The sequence below is a fragment of the Schistocerca americana genome, chromosome 3 (assembly GCF_021461395.2).
Source record: "Schistocerca americana isolate TAMUIC-IGC-003095 chromosome 3, iqSchAmer2.1, whole genome shotgun sequence".
NCBI classification, from domain to species: domain Eukaryota; kingdom Metazoa; phylum Arthropoda; class Insecta; order Orthoptera; family Acrididae; genus Schistocerca; species Schistocerca americana.
The window spans coordinates 333,458,854-333,478,442 of record NC_060121.1 but is presented as its reverse complement, the minus strand read 5'-3'; the positions used below and the strand labels follow the sequence as shown (position 1 = coordinate 333,478,442).

Genomic DNA, 19,589 nt, shown 5'->3' with positions numbered 1-19,589 from the left:
CTTCCGCATTCATACATGTGAAAAACAATGTATAGATAATTAAAGTCAGTTGATATAGCTCATTGAAAGTGCTTGTGAAACTTGGAAGCTGAAGGACTCTTGAATAATAGCTCAGAACTAGGTAATCATTTTGGAACTAAAATGGTGAATTTTCATAACACAAGTTATTCAAGTAAGCTGCAGAAAAGACAAAGATGTTGTGAAGAACCTAATGCATATGTTTGAGTCAACAACATTTGTCATTAAAGAGATAGCTGCAAAGAATGAGAAAAGAGACAAGTTATTGTTGGAGGCCAAGTAAATACTGAGTACTTTGACAAATTTTGTGTCCGTATGGTATTTATATTTTTTTTTAAATTTCTCTGTAAGACACATTATCCATGTATGGAGTGTTCGGTAATGTCTGACTGGTCTTCTCCATTCAGTGGTCCACCACCCTTCCTTATGAGCTATTAAAATGTGATGTGATTTGAGAAAATTAAAATCTATGGAAAAAATGTTCTTAGAAATAAGTTAAAAATTCTTATATAAATGATTTTTGATACAAACAACTCCCGACTATACCAAAGTTTTGATTCTCGGCTAAAGGACAATGGTCATACTGAAGAAAAGTAAATAAAAAACCAAAAAATTGGATGATTGTTTACCCAAAGTGAACTAATAGTAATTGATACAAAATATAGTGTGTTTTAAGTGGGAATTTGTAAATGGGTTACCAATGTCCAGCAAGAAGCACACAAATAAATGCAGTGTGTTTTAAAATGTGACTTGTACCGTGTCTTTCAAATAGAGTGAATAGCAATTTCCACTAAAAACTTGTACTTTTGGTATCCGTGTTTTCAGCGATTAGTGCCTTCTACAATCTGCATTAACTCAGATAATCGGGAGCTCTCTGTACATGTTCTTAAAGGTGAAAAATGGAAATAAAAGCTAATACAGTGTGTTAAAAAACTATTTAAAAAAAGTAAATAATAGCAAATTTGCTGCATGGCTTGACTAGAGCCAAATTAACAAACCTTTGTTCTCCAGTGTATTAATAGGCTAAATACACTGATGTCAGAAAAGTCATGGAATACTGATACTGTGTGTGACCACCTGTTGCCTGGTGTAGAGCAGCAACTTGATGTGGTATCGACTCGTGAACTGACCACTCAATTATGTCCCATAAATGTTCGATGCGATTCATGTCAGGTGATCTGGGTGGCCAAATCATTTGCTCAAATTTTCCAGAAGTGCTTCAAACCAATCATGAACATTTGTGGTCCAATGACATGACATTGTTGTTTGGGACTATGAAGTCCATGAAAGGTGCAAATGGTCTCAAAGTATCTGATCATAACCATTTCCAATCAATGATCAGTTCAATTGGACCAGAGGACCCAATCGATTCCAAGTAAGCAAAGCGCACACCATTACGGAGCTGCCACCAGCTTGCACCGTGGCTGGTTGATAACTTGGGTCCGTGGCTTCATGGGGTCTGTGCCACACTCGAACCCTGCCATCAACTTTTAGCAATTGAAATTGGGACTTGTCTGACCAGGTGACGGTTTTTCAGTCATTTAGGGTCCAGTTGGTATGGTTATGAACCCAGGAGAGGCACTGCAGGGGATGATGTACCAGTAACAAGGGCACTTGTGTTGGCTGTCTGCTGCCATAGCTGAATACATCTACACCTATATCTACATCTACACTATGTGATCAGAAGTATGCAGCACCCCCCATCAGTAATGCTGGAATTCAGTATGGTGTTGGCTCAGTCTTAGCCTTGATGACAGCTTCCACTCTCACAGGCGTACATTCAGTCAGGTGCTGGAATGTTTCTTGGGGAATCACAGCCCATTCGTCACGGACTACTGCACTGAGGGGAGGTATTGATGTTGGTCGGGGAGGCCTGGCATGAAGTCCAGCGTTCCAAAACATCTCTATAGGACTTAGGTCAGGACTCTGTGCAGGCCAGTTCATTACAGGGATGTTATTCTCATGTAACCACTCTGCCACAGGCTGTGTATTATGAACAAGTGCTCGATCATGTTGAAAGATGCAATCGCCATCCCGAATTGCTCTTCAACAGTGGGAAGCAAGAAGGGGCTTCAAACATCAATGTAGGCTGTGCTGTGATACAACAGGGGGTTCAAGTCCCCTCCATGAAAAACATGATCACACCATAATACCACCACCTCCGAATTTTGCTGTTGGCACTACACGCACTGGCAAATGACGTTCACCAGGCATTTGCCCTACCCACACCCTGTCATCGAATCGCCACACTGTGTTCCATGATTTGTCACTCCACACCACGTTTTTCCACTGTTCAGTCGTCCAATGTTTACGCTCCTTACACCAAGCGAGGCGTCATTTAGCATTTACCGGCGTGATGTGTGGCTTATGCGCTCCCACTTGACCATGAAATCCAAGTTTTCTCACTTCCCTCCTACCTGTTATAGTACTTGCAGTGGATCCTGATGCAGTTTGGAATTCCTGTGTGATGATCTGGATAGATGTCTGCCTATTACACATTACGACCCTCTTCAACTGTTGGCGGTCTCTGTCAGTCAACAGACGAGGTCGACCTGTACGCTTTTGTGCTGTAACTGTGCCTTGACATTTCCACTTCACTATCGCATTGGAAACAGTGGACCTAGGAATGTTTAGGAGTGTGGAAATCTCGCGTGCAGACATATGACACAAGTGACACCCAATCACCTGACCACTTTCAAAGTCCGTGAGTTCTGCAGAGCACCCCTTTCTGCTCTCTCACGATGTCTAATGACAACTGAGGTCGCTTGTATGGAGTACCTGGCAGTAGATGGTGGCACAATGCACCTAATATGAAAAGTGTATTTTTTGGGGGTGTCCAGATACTTTTGATCACATAGTGTACATCTACATAAATACTCCGCAAGCCACCATACCATACGGTGCTTGGCGGAGGGTACCCTGTACCACTACTTGTCATTTCCTTTTCTGTTCCACTCGCAAATAGAATGACGAAGAATAACTGTCCACAAACTTCTGTATGAGCCCTAATTTCTCATATCTGATCTTCGTGTTCTTTACCCGCAAGGTATGTTGGCGGCAGTAGAATTGTTTCGCAGTCAGCTTCAAATGCTGGTTCTGTAAATTTTCTCAATAGTGTTTCTCAAAAAGAAAAAGAAAAAGGAAAAGGAAAAAAAAAACCTTCCCTCCAGGGATTCCCATTTGAGTTCCCAAAGCATCTCTGTAATACTTAAGTGTGGTTCGAACCTACCAGTAACAAATCTAACAGCCCGCCTCCAAATCGCTTCGATTTCTTCCTTCACTCTGACCTGGTACGGATTCCAAACACTCGAGCAGTATCCAAGAATTGGTCGCACCAGCCTTATTTTGCTGCACTGTCATAACAGATATGTTCATCATACGTCCCACATTGATTTCTGCAGTTATATCACACAGTGCTACTTGGCTTTTAGCACTGACAACGCTTCACAAACACCGCTGTTCTCGGTTATTAAGTGAAAGCCATTGGGCACTGTGTTGTCTGTGGTGAGAGACAAAGCCTGAAGTTTGGTTGTTATTGGCACACTCTTGACACTATGGAACTCAGAATATTGAATTCCCTAATGATTTTCAAAATGAGATGTGCCATGCATTTAGCTCCAACTACCATTCCACATTCAAAGTCTGTTAATTCCCATCATTTGGCTGTAATCACATGAACAACCTGAGTACAAATGACAGTTCCGGCAAGCACTGTCCTTTTATACGTTGTGTGCTTTATACTGCATGCAAATTTCCATCCCATGACTGTTGTCACCTCACTGTACATGTTATAGATCACCTTATTGAGCTGAAACTGGAGAAAAAGAAAAAAATGGATAAAAAGTTGTAATTTGACTGGTTACAATGAAATAATTTTGTTTGAATAAAATCACTGTGTTTGAATAGTCATTGTGTCCAAAATTATTTAAATCCATAGATTTTAAATATGATTATGGTGAAGGATATTACAAATAAAGTGGACAGGTCAAATATATGATGAGGGGATGTCAGTTTATGAGTATAAGAACCTGGGAGCATGTGGGCACTGGGGATGGATGTAGCTATAAATTACATGTAGGTTGGTGGTGCTTGTTTTCAGCAGTCAATCTTAGTTATTTCATCTGTAAATTGAATGGCAGCATGAAAGCTCTCAGTGGTTGAGGAGTACTGTTAGTGAAGGTCTTAGTTTATTAAACGATAAAGCATTGGTGCACATGTAGAAGAAGCAGAAATCTGTGCCTGTAGTTTCCTAATCCCCCCCCCCCCCCCCCCCCCCCCCCCGAAAAAAAATCTTGCGTTGAGCCTGTCAGTTTGTGAGCATCGTCTGTAGCCTCATTAAAAAGTGATTACCTTTGTTTATTTGTTTTAAGATATTCTTCTATTAAGGGGAGCCCCATATTGGTTTACACTTTATTTTTTTCCCATCATCCATGATGCACCATCTGGTGCATCATCACAGTTGCAGATGTGTAGTACTGTTGTCTAACAATTACTAGATATGTAATCCCTATGTAGTACAGTCCATTCTCCCAACTACTGTCATTATGTGAATGGAACACAGGGAGTGTGATCATCAAGGACAGTGTTGAACGATGTGGTTTCTGTGGAAGGTGGAGGTAAAAACACCTCTCAACATTTCAAGAGTGAAAAAGCATATTCAGGAGAATAAGTACATCATATTTATGGAAATGGAGGCAGCCACAGAACTTGTTAGAAGCAGTATGCAGTGCCTAGTGCACTGACATGTTAAGCTTGGGAAGGTGTCTGCCAGGTTGGTTCCCAAATCACTGTATGTAGCACAAACACAACAGTGCGAGGCATGTGCAGTGATCTCATTCAACACCTCATTCAGGATCCAGAATGTTTCTTGTCCAAACTCATGACTGGTGACGAGACTTGGCTCCAGTACCATGAGGCGGCGACCAAAGCCCAATCGATGCAGCAGCATCATATAGGCAGCACCCTATTGAAGAAAATCTATACATCATCTTCAGTAGAAAACACATGGTCACAGTCTTTTCAGACAAGGATGCAATCCTCCAGGGACCGCCATTAACAGTAAGGCATATGTGGAGACTCTTTGGAGATTGTACCATGCAGTTCAAAAGAAATGTTGAGGAAAATGGGTGGAAGGACTGCTCTTGCAACATGATAGCATTCATCCCCGTATGAGTCAGACAAACATGGCTGCCATTGTTGACATGGTATTGCAGGGAGTGCCACACCACCCATATTTTTTTCTGATGTGTCCCTTTCTGATTACCACATATTTTGGGCTACTAAGAAATCTCTGCGATCATTTCACAGATGTCCATGAACTGCAAGCAGCTGTCCTGTGGTGAGTGCAACACACACCTAAAAGGTAATCCAGGGGGTGCTGATAGAAGTTAGAAGTAACTACATCAGCGGTGCAAGTGGGTGCAGCTTAGTGAAGACTATGTGGAGACACTGTATGTATGTACTGAAGGTGAGGTGTAGAGTTTCTTAGTGAGTGGGAGGGTGGGTGGGAGGGTCACACACACAATAAGGTTTAACTTATGCAAGCTTCCGTCAGAAGAGTTGAAGGGGAAGGAAGAGGGGTGAAGTAAAAGGATTGGAGAGATTTATGAAAATAGAGGCAGTTCAAAAAATCAAAAAAGTCACCCACAACCCCAGGTCAAGGGAGACTTACTGGATGGGATGAAAAGGAAAAAACAATTTTATTGTCAATGGAACGCCCCTCGTAGCTAATGAGATTATTTGGCTTTGATTGCCTGCAAGAATAGTATCGTACAGTTTCACTCCGTTTGTTTTATACATTAGGCATTAACCCTACTTTCATCTAATAAGATGGAAAATAAGATCAGATTTAAATTATGAGAAGGAACAAGAGATGCTGTTGATTGTTGAGAGTGATACTGGAATGGGGTTGAGAGACATGTGAGAAACCTTGTTTGTTATATTAACAGGAAAAAGTTTTTGATCATTTCAGTTGAACCAGATTCCAGGAAATACTAAAGTAAATCTGAGTAGGCTGGTAAGATCAAATTCTTAATTTATACTACGTATCGGAAAGCAAAATTAATTCTCAAGATTGGACACACCAAGAGTGTTAAAAGTGTTGGAGAAGCAAGACTAGGTTGTGGCATGCATCCTAAAGTAACATATGGAAAGTACCTTCTGAGAGGCATCGGCAAAATTTGGATTTTGTAACGTGTGGGGGTGAATAGTTAATAATGTGAAACATGCATGTAGTAGATATAGCCAAAATTGGGTTGTGGGGAGGGGGGGTTGGGAATCTACACAATAAATGATAAAGTGTAGCTGGTGTTCGAATCATTATGACATTAGAAATTAACGTTGGAAAGAAAAAGTGCTAGAGAATATCTTGCAATAACAATTCCCTTTCATAAGAGAGAACAGTTGACCAAACTGGAAAAAGTTATTGCATCAGTGAAACCTGTTTTCCAGTTGCCATGACCACTGAGACATTCACAAAAAGATGATCTCTGCAATCTGAATTCTAGACTTAAGAGAAATTAATAGAAACTATTCAGAGAACTTGTTGTAAAATAATAGAAAACATGAGATTGATAGGCAAAATAACACACAAACTAGTTCTGCAGTGAGTTAGAAGGAGGAAATCTACTTTCGCAAATATCATTAATAGAAAATCTAATGAGATATTCCATATTTTGAGATGCAATTGTCTTCTGCGTGATTCTATAGATGGTGAGACAAAACGGATATGGAAGTAGGAACCAGAAGAGCTCAATTGATTGATACCTTAGAGACCAGTAGAAAAGACAGGGTGTTTCAAAACGAATATATGGGCTTTAAGGCTTTGTAGCATATGATACATTCAACTTACAGTTATAGCGCATCTAATGAAAGAGAAACTCAAACAGGTTTTTTTCTTTTTTCCTTTTTTTTTTAAACAGGGTGTTCAATGCGACCACCGCACATTGAGCCAATAGAGATTTCTTCCCAAACCTTGATCATTGTGGGTGGAGTAATTGTTGCAACAATGCTGTTTCTAAAGTTGGGTAGATCAGATGTAGTGGGGACACATGCAGGTGATCCTTTATGAACCTCCAAAGATAAAAATCACATTGTGTCAGATTGTGTGTTAATGTAGAGGTCATGCAAAACAAACTCTGTCATCTGGTCCCTTGTAGCCAATCCAGTGATCTAGTATAACATTGTTTAATCAATCACATGTTGAGTTATGCCAGTCAGGCAGTGGTTTAGCTTCTTACAGTTGAGGAAAGAGCTCTAATTCTAGAACATGAAGATAAGAAATGACGTTTACAGTTGCTTCACCAAAAAATAAGGCTCATAAACTTTCCTCCGGGATATAGCACAAAAAAACATTCAATTTCGAGGGAACACCATTGCAACTGTGCCATCTCATGGGGATTTGCTGACCCCCTAGGTGCACGCAATATGTGTGTTCACATTTTCACTTAGGTGAAATGTTGATTCATCACGGAAAACAACTCAATCCACAAAATCTTTGTTGTCATGTAGCAACGTTCTGTTTGCAAAGTTGGCATGTAAATTGTAGTCTTTAGAGCATGTAACAACTGCAAATGATACGGATGTAGTTATAAGCATCTCCTTAAAAATCTCCACACAGATATCACTGGAATTGCTAATTCACGACTTGCCTTCTGAATTGATTCGTTGGGGCTATACATGAAAGACTCTCACAGATTCAATACATTCTTCAGCCACTTTTGGTTGTTCCATGTCCTCTCCTTTGCCCACAGGTATATAATCAAAAGTATTTCAGTTGCTCTTTCATTTGTTGCTCTTATATTTGTGAGTTGAATGTAATATAGCTACATAGCCGTAAAACCTGTATATTCATTTTGAAAAATCCTGTATTGGCAATTAAGGAAGAAACAGAAGATTGAGATAAATGAAAACTATGCACCATACCATAATAGTCTGAGGAAGAATGGATGAACTTTGCTGACATTAAGTGGACCAACCAGTAGGGAGAATATGATGATGATATTGCTGTGTAGTCTCTTCACAGAATGGGTCCCTAGTTGTCATGCCAAAAACAGCAAAGTCATTGCATCTAAGAATGATTATTTGTACAGTGTCATTATTAAGTTGTAACATATTTGTTGTAATTATCAGTGAGGATATTTTTATCTAATAAGCCAGTTTTTATATGCTGAAATTTATCCAATAATCTGGCAGCTGACCAAAATATTAATGTGTTTTCCATATATGTTTGACATGTGCTTCTCTGATTTCCTCAGTATTGTGGAAATTTCTCATAATTAATTATGTAATCTTCTTTTACATTCTAAGTTAACGATTGATTGTGTAAAACTATGTCTACCTATTCCATGAAAATAATATTTTTGTGTGAAGGTTAGATATGTGGAATCAAAACACAAATGCAATATTATGATGCAAATGTATACTTTCTTGTTCAACTTTTTTTATGTACATTATCCCAGTAGTCTAGGTAGCATAAAAATTAAGTTCTGTTGTATGCAACAAGGTTTCTGTTGATAATTTGCTACTGCTTGTGAAATGCTTTTCTACCCTCGGTGTCTGTTCTGTATATTTTAGAGGCGTAATGATGATGGAAGACAAGTAACTACAAAAGATACATGGGAATAAAGATATAATGTAATTGGCTTATAGATGCCATCAAATATTTAAATTTAGTTTCAGTCTTCCAAAACTGCTCATTCGTTAATTAAGAGAAAAAAGGTGTCGGAAAGTGTTTTCCATTGCTCTTGTGTCTCCAATATTTGTCACCCAGTAGATATGTAGTTATTGTTCAGGTTGAAAATATACAGCTCATTTTCCTTTATTTCATGTAGCTGTTGAAATCCAGCAAAGATTGAACTTGCTCTACCTACCATCCATTTTCACAGCTACGCATCCTGCCTATTTCCATTTCGGTTGCATTACAATCTTAATTGCATCTTCACTCCTGACTGTTCTTTTACCCATTTGTTTGTTTTCCTACCTCTGTGTTTCTTAATGTGCATCTCTTAGTTCACTGAGGAACCATCAGTTTTTGAATGATTTTTGCATCTATCACAGCCGTATGTCAAAATTGATAAAACACACTGGTTGTAAATTTTGCTTTTGAGAAACGTTGTAAGCCTTGTCTTGAAAACTTTAGTTAGTTTACCGAAAGCATTTGTTTATTCCTTTTGCTGTCCATCCAGTTTTAGTCTTCAACTGCCCTAACTGCGCAAACTTATGAAATGGGGTTGGACTTTATTGTTGTTAACTAGCTGAGTACTCGGTGTTGTCTGGTTATGTATTTATTCCAGTCTTCTACTAGCCCAACTCATCCACATCTCTCCCCCCCCCCCCCCCCCCCTGAGTACTCGGTGTTGTCTGGTTATGTATTTATTCCAGTCTTCTACTAGTCCAACTCATCCACATATCTCCCCCCCCCCCCCCCCCTGTCAATTCCCTCCTCTCTTCATCTGCTCCTTCCCCCTCTATCTCCTCCTCCCCCTTTAATTCCATCCCCCCCCCCATTTCCATGTTTATCTCCTCCCCTTTCCTTTCTGTGTCCATCTCCTCCTCTATCCTATCTCTGTCTATTTCCTCCTCCCGTCTGTCTGTTCTCCTCCTCCTCCTCAATCACTCTGCCTACTTCTTCCCCTCCCCCCTGTCTCTGCCCATCTCCTCCTCCTCCAACCCCTCCTCCTCCTCCTCCTCCTCCTCCTCCTCCTGCTCGTGCCTATCTCCTCCTTCCCCCTTACTGTCTATCCATCTCTTCGTTCTTCCTTCTCTCTCCACGTTATCACACTCACCCCAATATGAGGCTGGTGATTCTTACCTGTGCAGTATTTGTTTTCAGACTGTAATTTATGAATATGACCAAACTTGATTGAAATCATTCCAGGGGTTTAGGAGGAGCTTTTTACCTTTGCTCGCGTATGCACGTTTCAAATATATTTCACACATATTTCACCTCTGTGTCTAGTGAATTTTTCCACGCACTTTCATTTTCACACAGCTCAATGTTTGTGACATTGTATTTCCTGAATTATCTACTGTAAAAGGATGTAATTGTGCAGGTACATTCAGTGACGTATGTGGATACTGTCTGCAAAATGTATTGTGAATAGAGTTAGTAGTAAAGAAATAATAAATTAAAATGTCATGCACGATGTGCAGGTTTTCATGCATCTCAGTGTTTAAGTCATACTCCTGAACTAAATGTAGTACAATATTGTAATTTTTATGGTATATTCAGTGTTATATGTGAGTACTGTGCCCGGCTTCTGTGGCTGAGTGGTTCTAGGTGCTTCAGTCCGGAACCGTGCTGCTGCTACGGTCGCAGGTTCGACTCCTGCCTCAGGCGTGGATGTGTGTGATGTCCTTAGGTTGGTTAGGTTTAAGTAGTTCTAAGTCTAGGGGACTGATGACCTCAGATGTTAAGTTCCCTAGTGCTTTGAGCCATTTTGGGAATACTGTCCGCAAAATGTGACGCGAATACTGTTAGTGGTAAAAAGTAATATATTAAAAATGTCATGCTTCATGTTGCAGTTTTACTGCATGAAGAGAAAAAAGTGTAGCAAGTAATAAACTTTTTTTCTTTCATTATTTTGTGGGGGCCATGAGTGAGAAAAGTTTTGTAAACGTTTGAATTTATGTGCAAAGTTTGTTGAAAGTCCCTAAGTGCTCTCATTCTCAAATACTAGATGACTAAATTACGGATGTTCTCACATCGTGGACTACACTGCTTTCTCATCCCCACCACCACACCTTTGATAGGTGGGTGGTTCTTACTCCCACAGTGATTCTTTCCTGACAGTAAATGGTATGTGTATTAAGTTTGGTTGAAATCAGTGCATCAATTCAAGGGGTGATGTGGAACAAGCATGCATGCATGCATACATACATCATACTTACATCCATACATTTTTATAATTTGTATGGATTTGTACAATTCTATTTTTGATTATTGATTATACATTATTTTAGTCTTATTATAATTGAATTTCAGGCCTATTTTCAAACATGGCCAATTAGATGAAATAATCAGCACTAAAAGCCAACAGCACATCATCATCATCAAAAATGCAGGTGATTTAGGTTGTTGTTGTGGTCTTCAGCCCGAAAACTGGTTTGATGCAGCTCTCCGTGCTACTCTATCCTGTGCAAGCCTCTTCATCTGTGAGTAACTGCTGGAACTTACGTCCTTCTGAATCTGCTTGCTGTATTTATCTGTTGATTTCCCTCTATGATTTTTACTCCCCACACTTCCCCCCCCCCCCCCCCCCCCCAGTACTAAATTGGTGATCCCTTGATGCCTCAGAACATGTCCTACCAACCGATCCCTTCTTCTAGTCACATTGCACCACAAATTTCTCTTCACCCCAGTTCTATTCAGTACCTCCTCATTAGTTACGTGATCAATCCATCTAATCTTCAGCATTCTTCTGTTGTACCACCTTTCAGATGCTTCTATTCTCTTCTTGCCTAAACTGCTTATTGTCCATGTTTCACTTCCATGCATGGCTTCACTCCATACAAGTATTTTCAGAAAGGACTTCCCAACGATACGTAAATCTATACCCGATGTTAACAAATTTCTCTTCTTCAGAAACGCATTTCTTGCCTTAGCCAGTCTATATTTTACATCCTCTCTACTTCGACCATCATCAGTTATTTTGCTTTCCAATTAGCAAAACTCCTCTACTATTTGAAATGTCCCATTCCCTAATCTAATTCCCTCAGCATCACCTGATTTAATTCAACTACATTCCATTGTCCTTGTTTTGCTTTTGTTGATGTTTATCTTGTATCCTCCTTTCAAGACACTGTCCATCAGTTCAGCTGCTCTTCCAAGTCCTTTGCAGTCTCTGACAGAATTGCATCATCGTCGGGAAATCTTAAAGTTTTTATTTCTTCTTCCCGAAATTTAATTCCTCCTCCAAATTTTTCTTTTGTTTCCTTTTTCCTGCTTGTTCAGCATACAGATTGAATAACGTCGGTTATAGGCTACAACCCTGTCTCACTCCCTTCTCCCTGTTTCGCGAATGTCCCATTAAAAGTAATTTGCCTTTGCCCCTCTTTGGGAATCTGAAAGCTTCATCTAGGACCCCTGTGAATAGTTAGGGTAATACCGAATTTTTTGCGTAACTTCTCTTCCAGTTCTAATTTTTGCACTATTCTCTGAAGTATAATGGATGCTGTAACATTTATATGTATGTGTTGCTTAGTATGCTAATGGTTGAAACAGAGCCTCGTTTCTGAAGTGATGTTGTTGCAGGTTTTCTTGATTGTTTAGCTATAGACATGTTATTCTCCAAAGTTACAAAGTTGCTGCTGGTATTGCACCCCTGTGTGCTAGATTGCCCTTGCTCTCACTCACTCTGGTGCTGGTCATTGTGCTTGGTGGTGGTGCTGGTTGGTGTGTTGTGTCGTGGGGGAGGGGGGGAGGGGGGCGGGCTGCACACATCTGTACATACATGTTGTGTGCGTGCTCTGGTTACTGTACAGCAGGCTGTTCCAATGCTACCCCATGGGACAAGGGCACTTGTACCCATCCCCCATCATACTCTCGGGCAGGCACTCGGCCACGAAACATGATCATGTATGTTGTGGACTGGCTGTAAGACTGCCCACACCTCAGCAATTTGCTCACCCCTGCCCATGTCTTCTAGTTTTTGGCCTGATGAATAGCATCTCAAATGACAGTTTAATGAAAAGTTCGAGAAGAAGTCTATTGTATGTCTTTGTGGCACAAAGAGGAATACAATAATTGCATCTTGGAAGATTGGAGGCAGAAGTAGTTGTGATTTAGCACTACACAGAGAGTAAAATGATGCTAAAATTGCTTATATTGATTGTTATTTGCATGTTACGTGTACACCAAAAATATATTAGTGGGCCATCTGCACGAGGTGAATATAGTGCAACATACAAGTGTGACTGGCAAAAAACTGTGTGTGCACTTTAGCTGAACCTTCCTCTGACATTTTAAGTAATGATCTGGCATCTTTTTTCTGTTTATAAAATGGATGTTGCTGTAAATTTAAGCATCCATGCAAATTGGTTCACACGCAAGGTTTGATCTGTTAATGCTCAAAACAAAACAAGAAATCACCTGACAAAGTGAAATGTTTCTCATTAAAGTTGAAGTTCTGCTTGTAAGAAATTTTTTCATAAATTTTGTGCAGGCATCATATGTGTATGAAGAAATGATTCAGTAAGTGACTGAATATTCTCAGATTTTAAAGGAGAAGGTACGCCCTTGTAGAAATTAGTTCTTTTGAAATTACATTGTTGTAACTTTATCTTTTAAATAAAGTGAATGTTTGTGAAACAAATTACTTGAATTTTTGTTCCCCTACAGAGTCACAGTGAGGGGGCTGTGGTACATAATACTAGCAAGTTTGTATGCATCTGACGTCTGATAATAATTGAATGTAGTAATGTGTTGATCTTCCCAGAAAACCGCACTTTTTGTGCTTTTATTATATTTAATTTTTCTGTAACTTCTTACAGTTGATCCCACAGGTTAAAAAGTACTAAAGTATTCTTGTTATTCATTCTTTTATAGTTCCCAAATAGGTAAATACGTGTAGATGCCACAGGGTGAAACATTCTTTTTGTCCATTTCTCAACAGTAAGTGCATCGCATGAAGTTTTACCCCATTCTTAGTGTTGGGCTGTGCACGAGTCAAATTATGTGATGTACTGCTCTGCTGACTTGATCAGAAAATTTTATTGACCAGCCTGGATCAATTCACTGCACTTTACACTTACTGTACATTAATATTCTAAAAAAGAGTTGCTGGTGCTGCTTTGGTCCACAAAACAGTTTTAAAATAGTCACTAGTCCCATACCTGCAACAATAAAACTGAGTTCAAAAGTCTCTCAGATCTCATCACTAGGTTGGAAAACAAGCACTGGAAACAGTAAGTAAATTGAAACGTCCTGGCAGATTAAAACTGTTCCATACTGGGACTCAAACCTGGGACCTTTGCCTTCCATAAGAAAGTGCTCAATCAGCTGTGAGCACTGGTTGTAAGTCGTGATTCGGTAGCTCAGTCCGTGAAAGGCAAAGGTCCTGGGCTTGGGTCTTGGTCTAGCAAACAGTTTTAATCTACCAGGAAGTTCCATAACAATTCATTCTGATCATTACATTGGTTCCAAAAGGTTTCTAGTGTCTCCCACTGGTAATCTCATCCATCAACAAAAAAGGATAACAGTCCAAAGTCAGAAGGTGAAGGACACACACAAAAACACATCAAGTTCACTCTTCAGCAAACAAGATTTACTGTCTCATAGTAAACTTTGTGAATTTTGTGTTGTTCATTGAACACTAGCTCCAGCTAGCTAATAGCTCCATGCTCTACTATGCAGCCTTTTTTGTACTGAGTATGAGTAAGACAACTGAGCTGCAACATTCATCTAGAAAACAGGCAGATGACAAAGCTGGTTTCCATCCACATAATTATTTTCAGTCTGGCCTTTCGCCATTCAGCCACAGGGCCAAATCCAGACATTTTCATTGGCCATTACCATATTACATTAATAGCATTCAGCAAACAGTTGCTTCCTGTCAACGGTTTTCTAAGTTTATATCCAACAGGTGCCAAAATATTGGTCATTTTGAGGAAATCACTCACCCTAGAAAATGCCAGTCAGCTCAACCCATTTAGCAGGATTAAGGGAAGACCAGCTCTTTTTCCCCAGGAAGGGCAAAAGTCTCATTCTGCTGGATCCCAGAAACCAGTCTTGTCACACACAGTAGCCGCATGATGAGCTTACAGTGAAGGCTGGCCAGAAAATGAAATAGTACAAGAGGTATTGCTGATATTTTCACAAACTTGGAGCAGTAGTAGTAGTAGTAGTAGTAGTAGTAGAAGGGTGAGGGTGGCAGTGGTGGTGGTGGTGTAAAACTAGTGTGCAACCAGCAAAGAATAGTTCAACTAATGTAAAGATGTATTGCATTTTCTATGTGTGGGTATCATGCGTGAAAAAAGACTTAGCTGCTTTAAACATAAGATTATACCACTTTGTCTCATCATTAAAATCATTTTTGATCCCTGTGGTGGTGTTTTAGAGCATACTTAAAATAATAAAATGACAGATGTTTTAGATATGGTGTAGTGCCCTTCCTCAGTGCATAGACACATTGAGGCTCGCCAGTGAATAACATCTGAAATGTCGGTTATTTTATTGTCTCAGTCTTGTGTTTTATATGAATATGAGGCATTATGCTCAGAAGGCCATGGATTTCTATTATTTTTAGTGTTTTGTCTACTCTGCTCTGTGTGTGTGTGTGTGTGTGTGTGTGTGTGTGTGTGTGTGTGTGTGTGTGTGTGTGCATACATGTATACACGTACATATCAAGTCTAATACTACTGACATAGAAATTATTTTTAAACTGTTTTCTTTTTCTTAACTCGTGCTGTTCCAAATTTCTTTCTCTTCATATTTGTAGCAATGGCCTCACCAACTTGCATTACAGCTCCTAATTTTTAGCCTGTCTTCCTCTAAAACCAAGTCAGTTCTGTGGCAATGTTTGTTTGCAGTCTTCCCAAGCTAAGTCTCTTAATTATTCTCAGTAACAACTGAGACAACTTTAGTTCATTTCATGAAAACATATGTAATAAAGCATCATGTGATTGTCTCATATTCGGCTTTCATTGTACATTATCAAAGACATGTCCACACTTCACAATTTTTCTGCTATCTTTCATGCTGTCTCACCCATTTGATTCATGACGTGATGTCACACTTCCTTTCGTGTTTCTGTTTTCACTTAATTTCTTTGTAAGCAGTCTACTGTAGTATTTCTCTCCAATACCCCCTTCCTATATTTGGTTCATTACAGAGCACCCCACTAGCTGCTGCTGTTTGCTTTCTTTCCTTCAGATAATATTTTTGGTATTCTGATTTAGACGTAACATACATTGTGTGTTAAGTTTCCTTTTACAAAAGTGTTTATGTTGCAGATTTTCGTGATACTGCTTTCTTTCTGCTTTTCATTGTGTTACAAAATTAGGATAGTAAAAAAACTACTTGCTGGAGATGAGACTTAAAAATGCTAACAGGATTTCCAGAAACTCTATATTCCTAAATTAGGTAACCTTTCATCTGGTATGTCACTGAAAAATATTGAAGGACATTTGTGTCATTTTATTATTTTTTAAGTTGTAGTTCGTCTGTTCTCCTTTCTAACTCATGTGAACATAGTGTGTGATTTGTTTCAGGCTTTCTAGGCAGCTTACATTGTGCTGCATTGCCCATCTTGTTTTGTGTGTTTTGTGCGTGGAGACAGACAGAGAGAGAGAGAGAGAGAGAGACTGGTTGACGAACATGTGCTTCATGATGTTGCCTCAATATAGTGTCTATTTCTTTGCCGTCATGTTGCTCGCAGTTGTCAAATGGCAGTACATAGTGCCAGCACTGTTGAAATGTATGTTTCATCCTATAGGTAGTACAGATGTAATAGGCAAGTGTTTTATTGTTACAGGTAACTGGCCTGAGTGTTAGTCCTGGACGGGACCAGCTAATAGTAATACACTCCAACAAAGGCAATGACCTTGTGGTGTCTTTACAGGCAAATGAAGATCGAATTGGAGAACTGGTTGCCATTCTATGTTCTCGTTACCATGAGTAAGCACTTATTACAATTCTATTTTTTAGTTACTTTATTTAGTGGAACAATAATTTTGCATATTGACTAATATTATTTCATGATATTCTTTGTTACAAAAGTCGATGAACTAACTTGAAGTGCTGCAATCAAACCTGCATTCATTAGTGTTAAATGATTTCAGCAACCAACTGATAAGTTTTCAGAAAGACTCTGAAATTAGCTTAAAGTAAATGAAGATTTGAAGGAGTCAAGGCTACATTCCAGATTTTGAGATTAATTCAAAACTGAGGACATGTGTTGATTGTGAATATTAGATTACTTTTGAATTTCATCTGCTGTCTTTCATTGGCTTAAAATTTTGTTTTGACCTGCATTAAATATTGCTTTCACATCATTTTCACCATCCCTGTAAATAAATAGCACAAAAGATTTGATTTACAAGGTCTGCATTTCTGAATTATCATTATTATTATTAGCTGTGACATAATAGTATATTAATATGCCCAACTACATGAATTAGTGTTTAAATGACGTACTCTCATTAACACTTTCTGTGGGTAACTTGTCATGCTTTAACTTTGTTTTCTTCTTTTTTCTTTATTCCGGTTTAGGAATGTAAAGACTGCTTAACACTCTTCAATTTTTAAATTTTACACAAACATTATTTAGGGAACACTGTTTACAGTCATTTTCCTAACAAAAAGGAGAAACTTTTGTCCCTCACACCTGACAAAGATTTTACAATTATTACTTGTTGCATATTGTTTCTCCTAATATTTTTCTTTTTTTTTTTTTTTTACAATTTAATTAAACTGTGACAAATTTTTCAGCATATATTATTGTTGATACAGAATTGGCATTAAATGGATGTCTGTGTACTTAATTAATGCATGAGAGATGTTACATTCTGTATTGCTTGCACCAAATGAAAAATTAACTTTATCTGTTCATTTTGTCTTTCAGTAGATATTACTGCAGAACATCACATTTAAAGTATTGTAGTGGTCCATCCTCTCAATCATTGTTCATAGCATAATTTGTTAGGTGCAATGTAGATGCCATAGTCTTTTGTCTTTTATGTACACAAAACATGAGTGTTGGTTGCCTACTGTACACAGGTTACGTGGCAGTGATCTGCCAGTTACAGTCAGCAGTAGCTTCCAGTGTATGCTGGGCAACAAGAGCCTTCCTGTAAGGGTTGAAGTATCTGCAGATTCTCAAGCAGCAGACTTCAGACGTGATGGCAGTGCTATTGTTTACACCTTACCATCCAGTTATGCATCAATCATGGAAAACGGACAACAACAGAAGATTGCAGCATGATAATGACAGATGAAATTGGAGCATGGAGAGTTAACTTGTAACGACAGTTTTGATGCTTGTCACTCCACAGCATCGATGTACCTTCAAGCTACAAATAAATTATTTATTGTGCAACTGGTGTTTGAAACTAGGCATCATCAGCAATCTTACACTGACACTAATCACATCCGAGCATATACTTGATAGCAACTATCAGTTTTTCTTTTCTGGAGAAACACTAAAAGTAGTTACCTAATACATGTTATGCCAACATAGATGTGATTAGTGCCAGTTTAGGTTCCTGAAGATAAGTTGGTCCCAAACACTGGACAAGCAATAAATAATTTGTATACAGTTTAAGTTTTGTTAAAAAAGGCTTTTATGAAGATAAATTGTATAAAGAATACTTTTTATATAAGATGATTCTTATGTATTGGCTGCAGTTAGTATTCTCAGCTGGAGAAATTTTCTTACTGCAAAGTTTGTTTCCCCTTTGCAGAACAAAGATGTTGAACAGCATGGTTTATTATTTAAAAGTGTTGTAGTAAAGTTGGGTGTTTTACAGTAGCTACCAGTTATCTTAAATTAATCCTGTTAAAAAGTTACACAATCAGTAGCTACCAGCTGACAATCTTAAATTAATCCTGTTAAAAAGTTACACAATACATTTTGGGTGAGAAATTTGAGCCTTTCCTTTCATATTTATGTCATAAAATTATTTCTGTGGCTTGTTACATTGTTCATCCTTCACATGTGTGTGTGTGTGTGTGTGTGTGTGTGTGTGTGTGTGTGTGTGTGTACCTACATGTTCTTTTTCCTTCTTCACTTTAAGTATCGCTGGGGACTGAAGCAAAGTGCAATAATGTAGTTAAATTTTTGTAGGACTTTGATTTCAAAAGAAAGTTGTGGGATGAAGGGCAGCCTGGTTGATTACTGATCAATGAAAACCAAATTTAATGTACAGTATTTTACAAAGTCACTTTTTTGTATGTGCTAATTTACATTTTGAACTGTATTTCATGACTTGATGTAGTACCATTAATAAGCAAGCTGATATATTTGTAGACTTTTCGGTCATTGCTATAGAACTGAATGAGCTTCTATGAGATGTATTTATTCATAATGATAATGTGCCATGGCATTTTTTTATTTTCGAAGATCAGTAACTATTGAACTGACGAACTGCAGTTTGTAATAAATATTTCATAACCTAGCCCTTCCTCCCCATAGAGAGCTGTGTCATCATTTAACAGTTCAATAATTGATATAATATTTATCCCAGGGAGTTGTTTAATTGTGCAAATATTTAACGATTCTATCACCCCCCCCCCCCCCCCCCCCCAGCCGCCGCCCTCCTCAAGGATTCTCTCTCTCTCTCTCTCTCTCTCTCTCTCTCTCTCTCTCTCCCCATCTCCATCTCCATCTTTTCTGACATCCCTTTTTTTAACTGTACTCACAAGCTATTCTCAGCTGCTATAAAAGGAAAGTTGTACAGTTATATAGTTGCATTTTAGATTATTTTAATTTTTTTATATCACTTCTGTGTATTGAGTAATTGAGCTTTTGCATACTTCTTGCAGTAATACAATAAAAGTTATTTCAAATTGATGAAAATATTTTAAGAGCATATATTTTTATTGTAAAATTTAGAAAGTGTTTTGTATTAAATGC

General features: G+C 38.6%; 1 protein-coding gene across 1 annotated transcript in view; it reads left to right on the top strand.

The window, feature by feature from the left end:
* LOC124605462 (unconventional myosin ID) overlaps nt 1-19,240 on the top strand; it is a 156,250-nt gene extending 137,010 nt beyond the window's left edge. The window contains exons 17-18 of the mRNA XM_047137151.1: nt 16,491-16,633; nt 17,735-19,240. Coding sequence (XP_046993107.1) covers nt 16,491-16,633; nt 17,735-17,939 — 348 coding nt within the window. The 3' untranslated portion in view covers nt 17,940-19,240. The remainder of the gene's footprint in view (nt 1-16,490; nt 16,634-17,734) is intronic.
* The last annotated feature ends 349 nt before the right edge of the window (nt 19,241-19,589 follow it).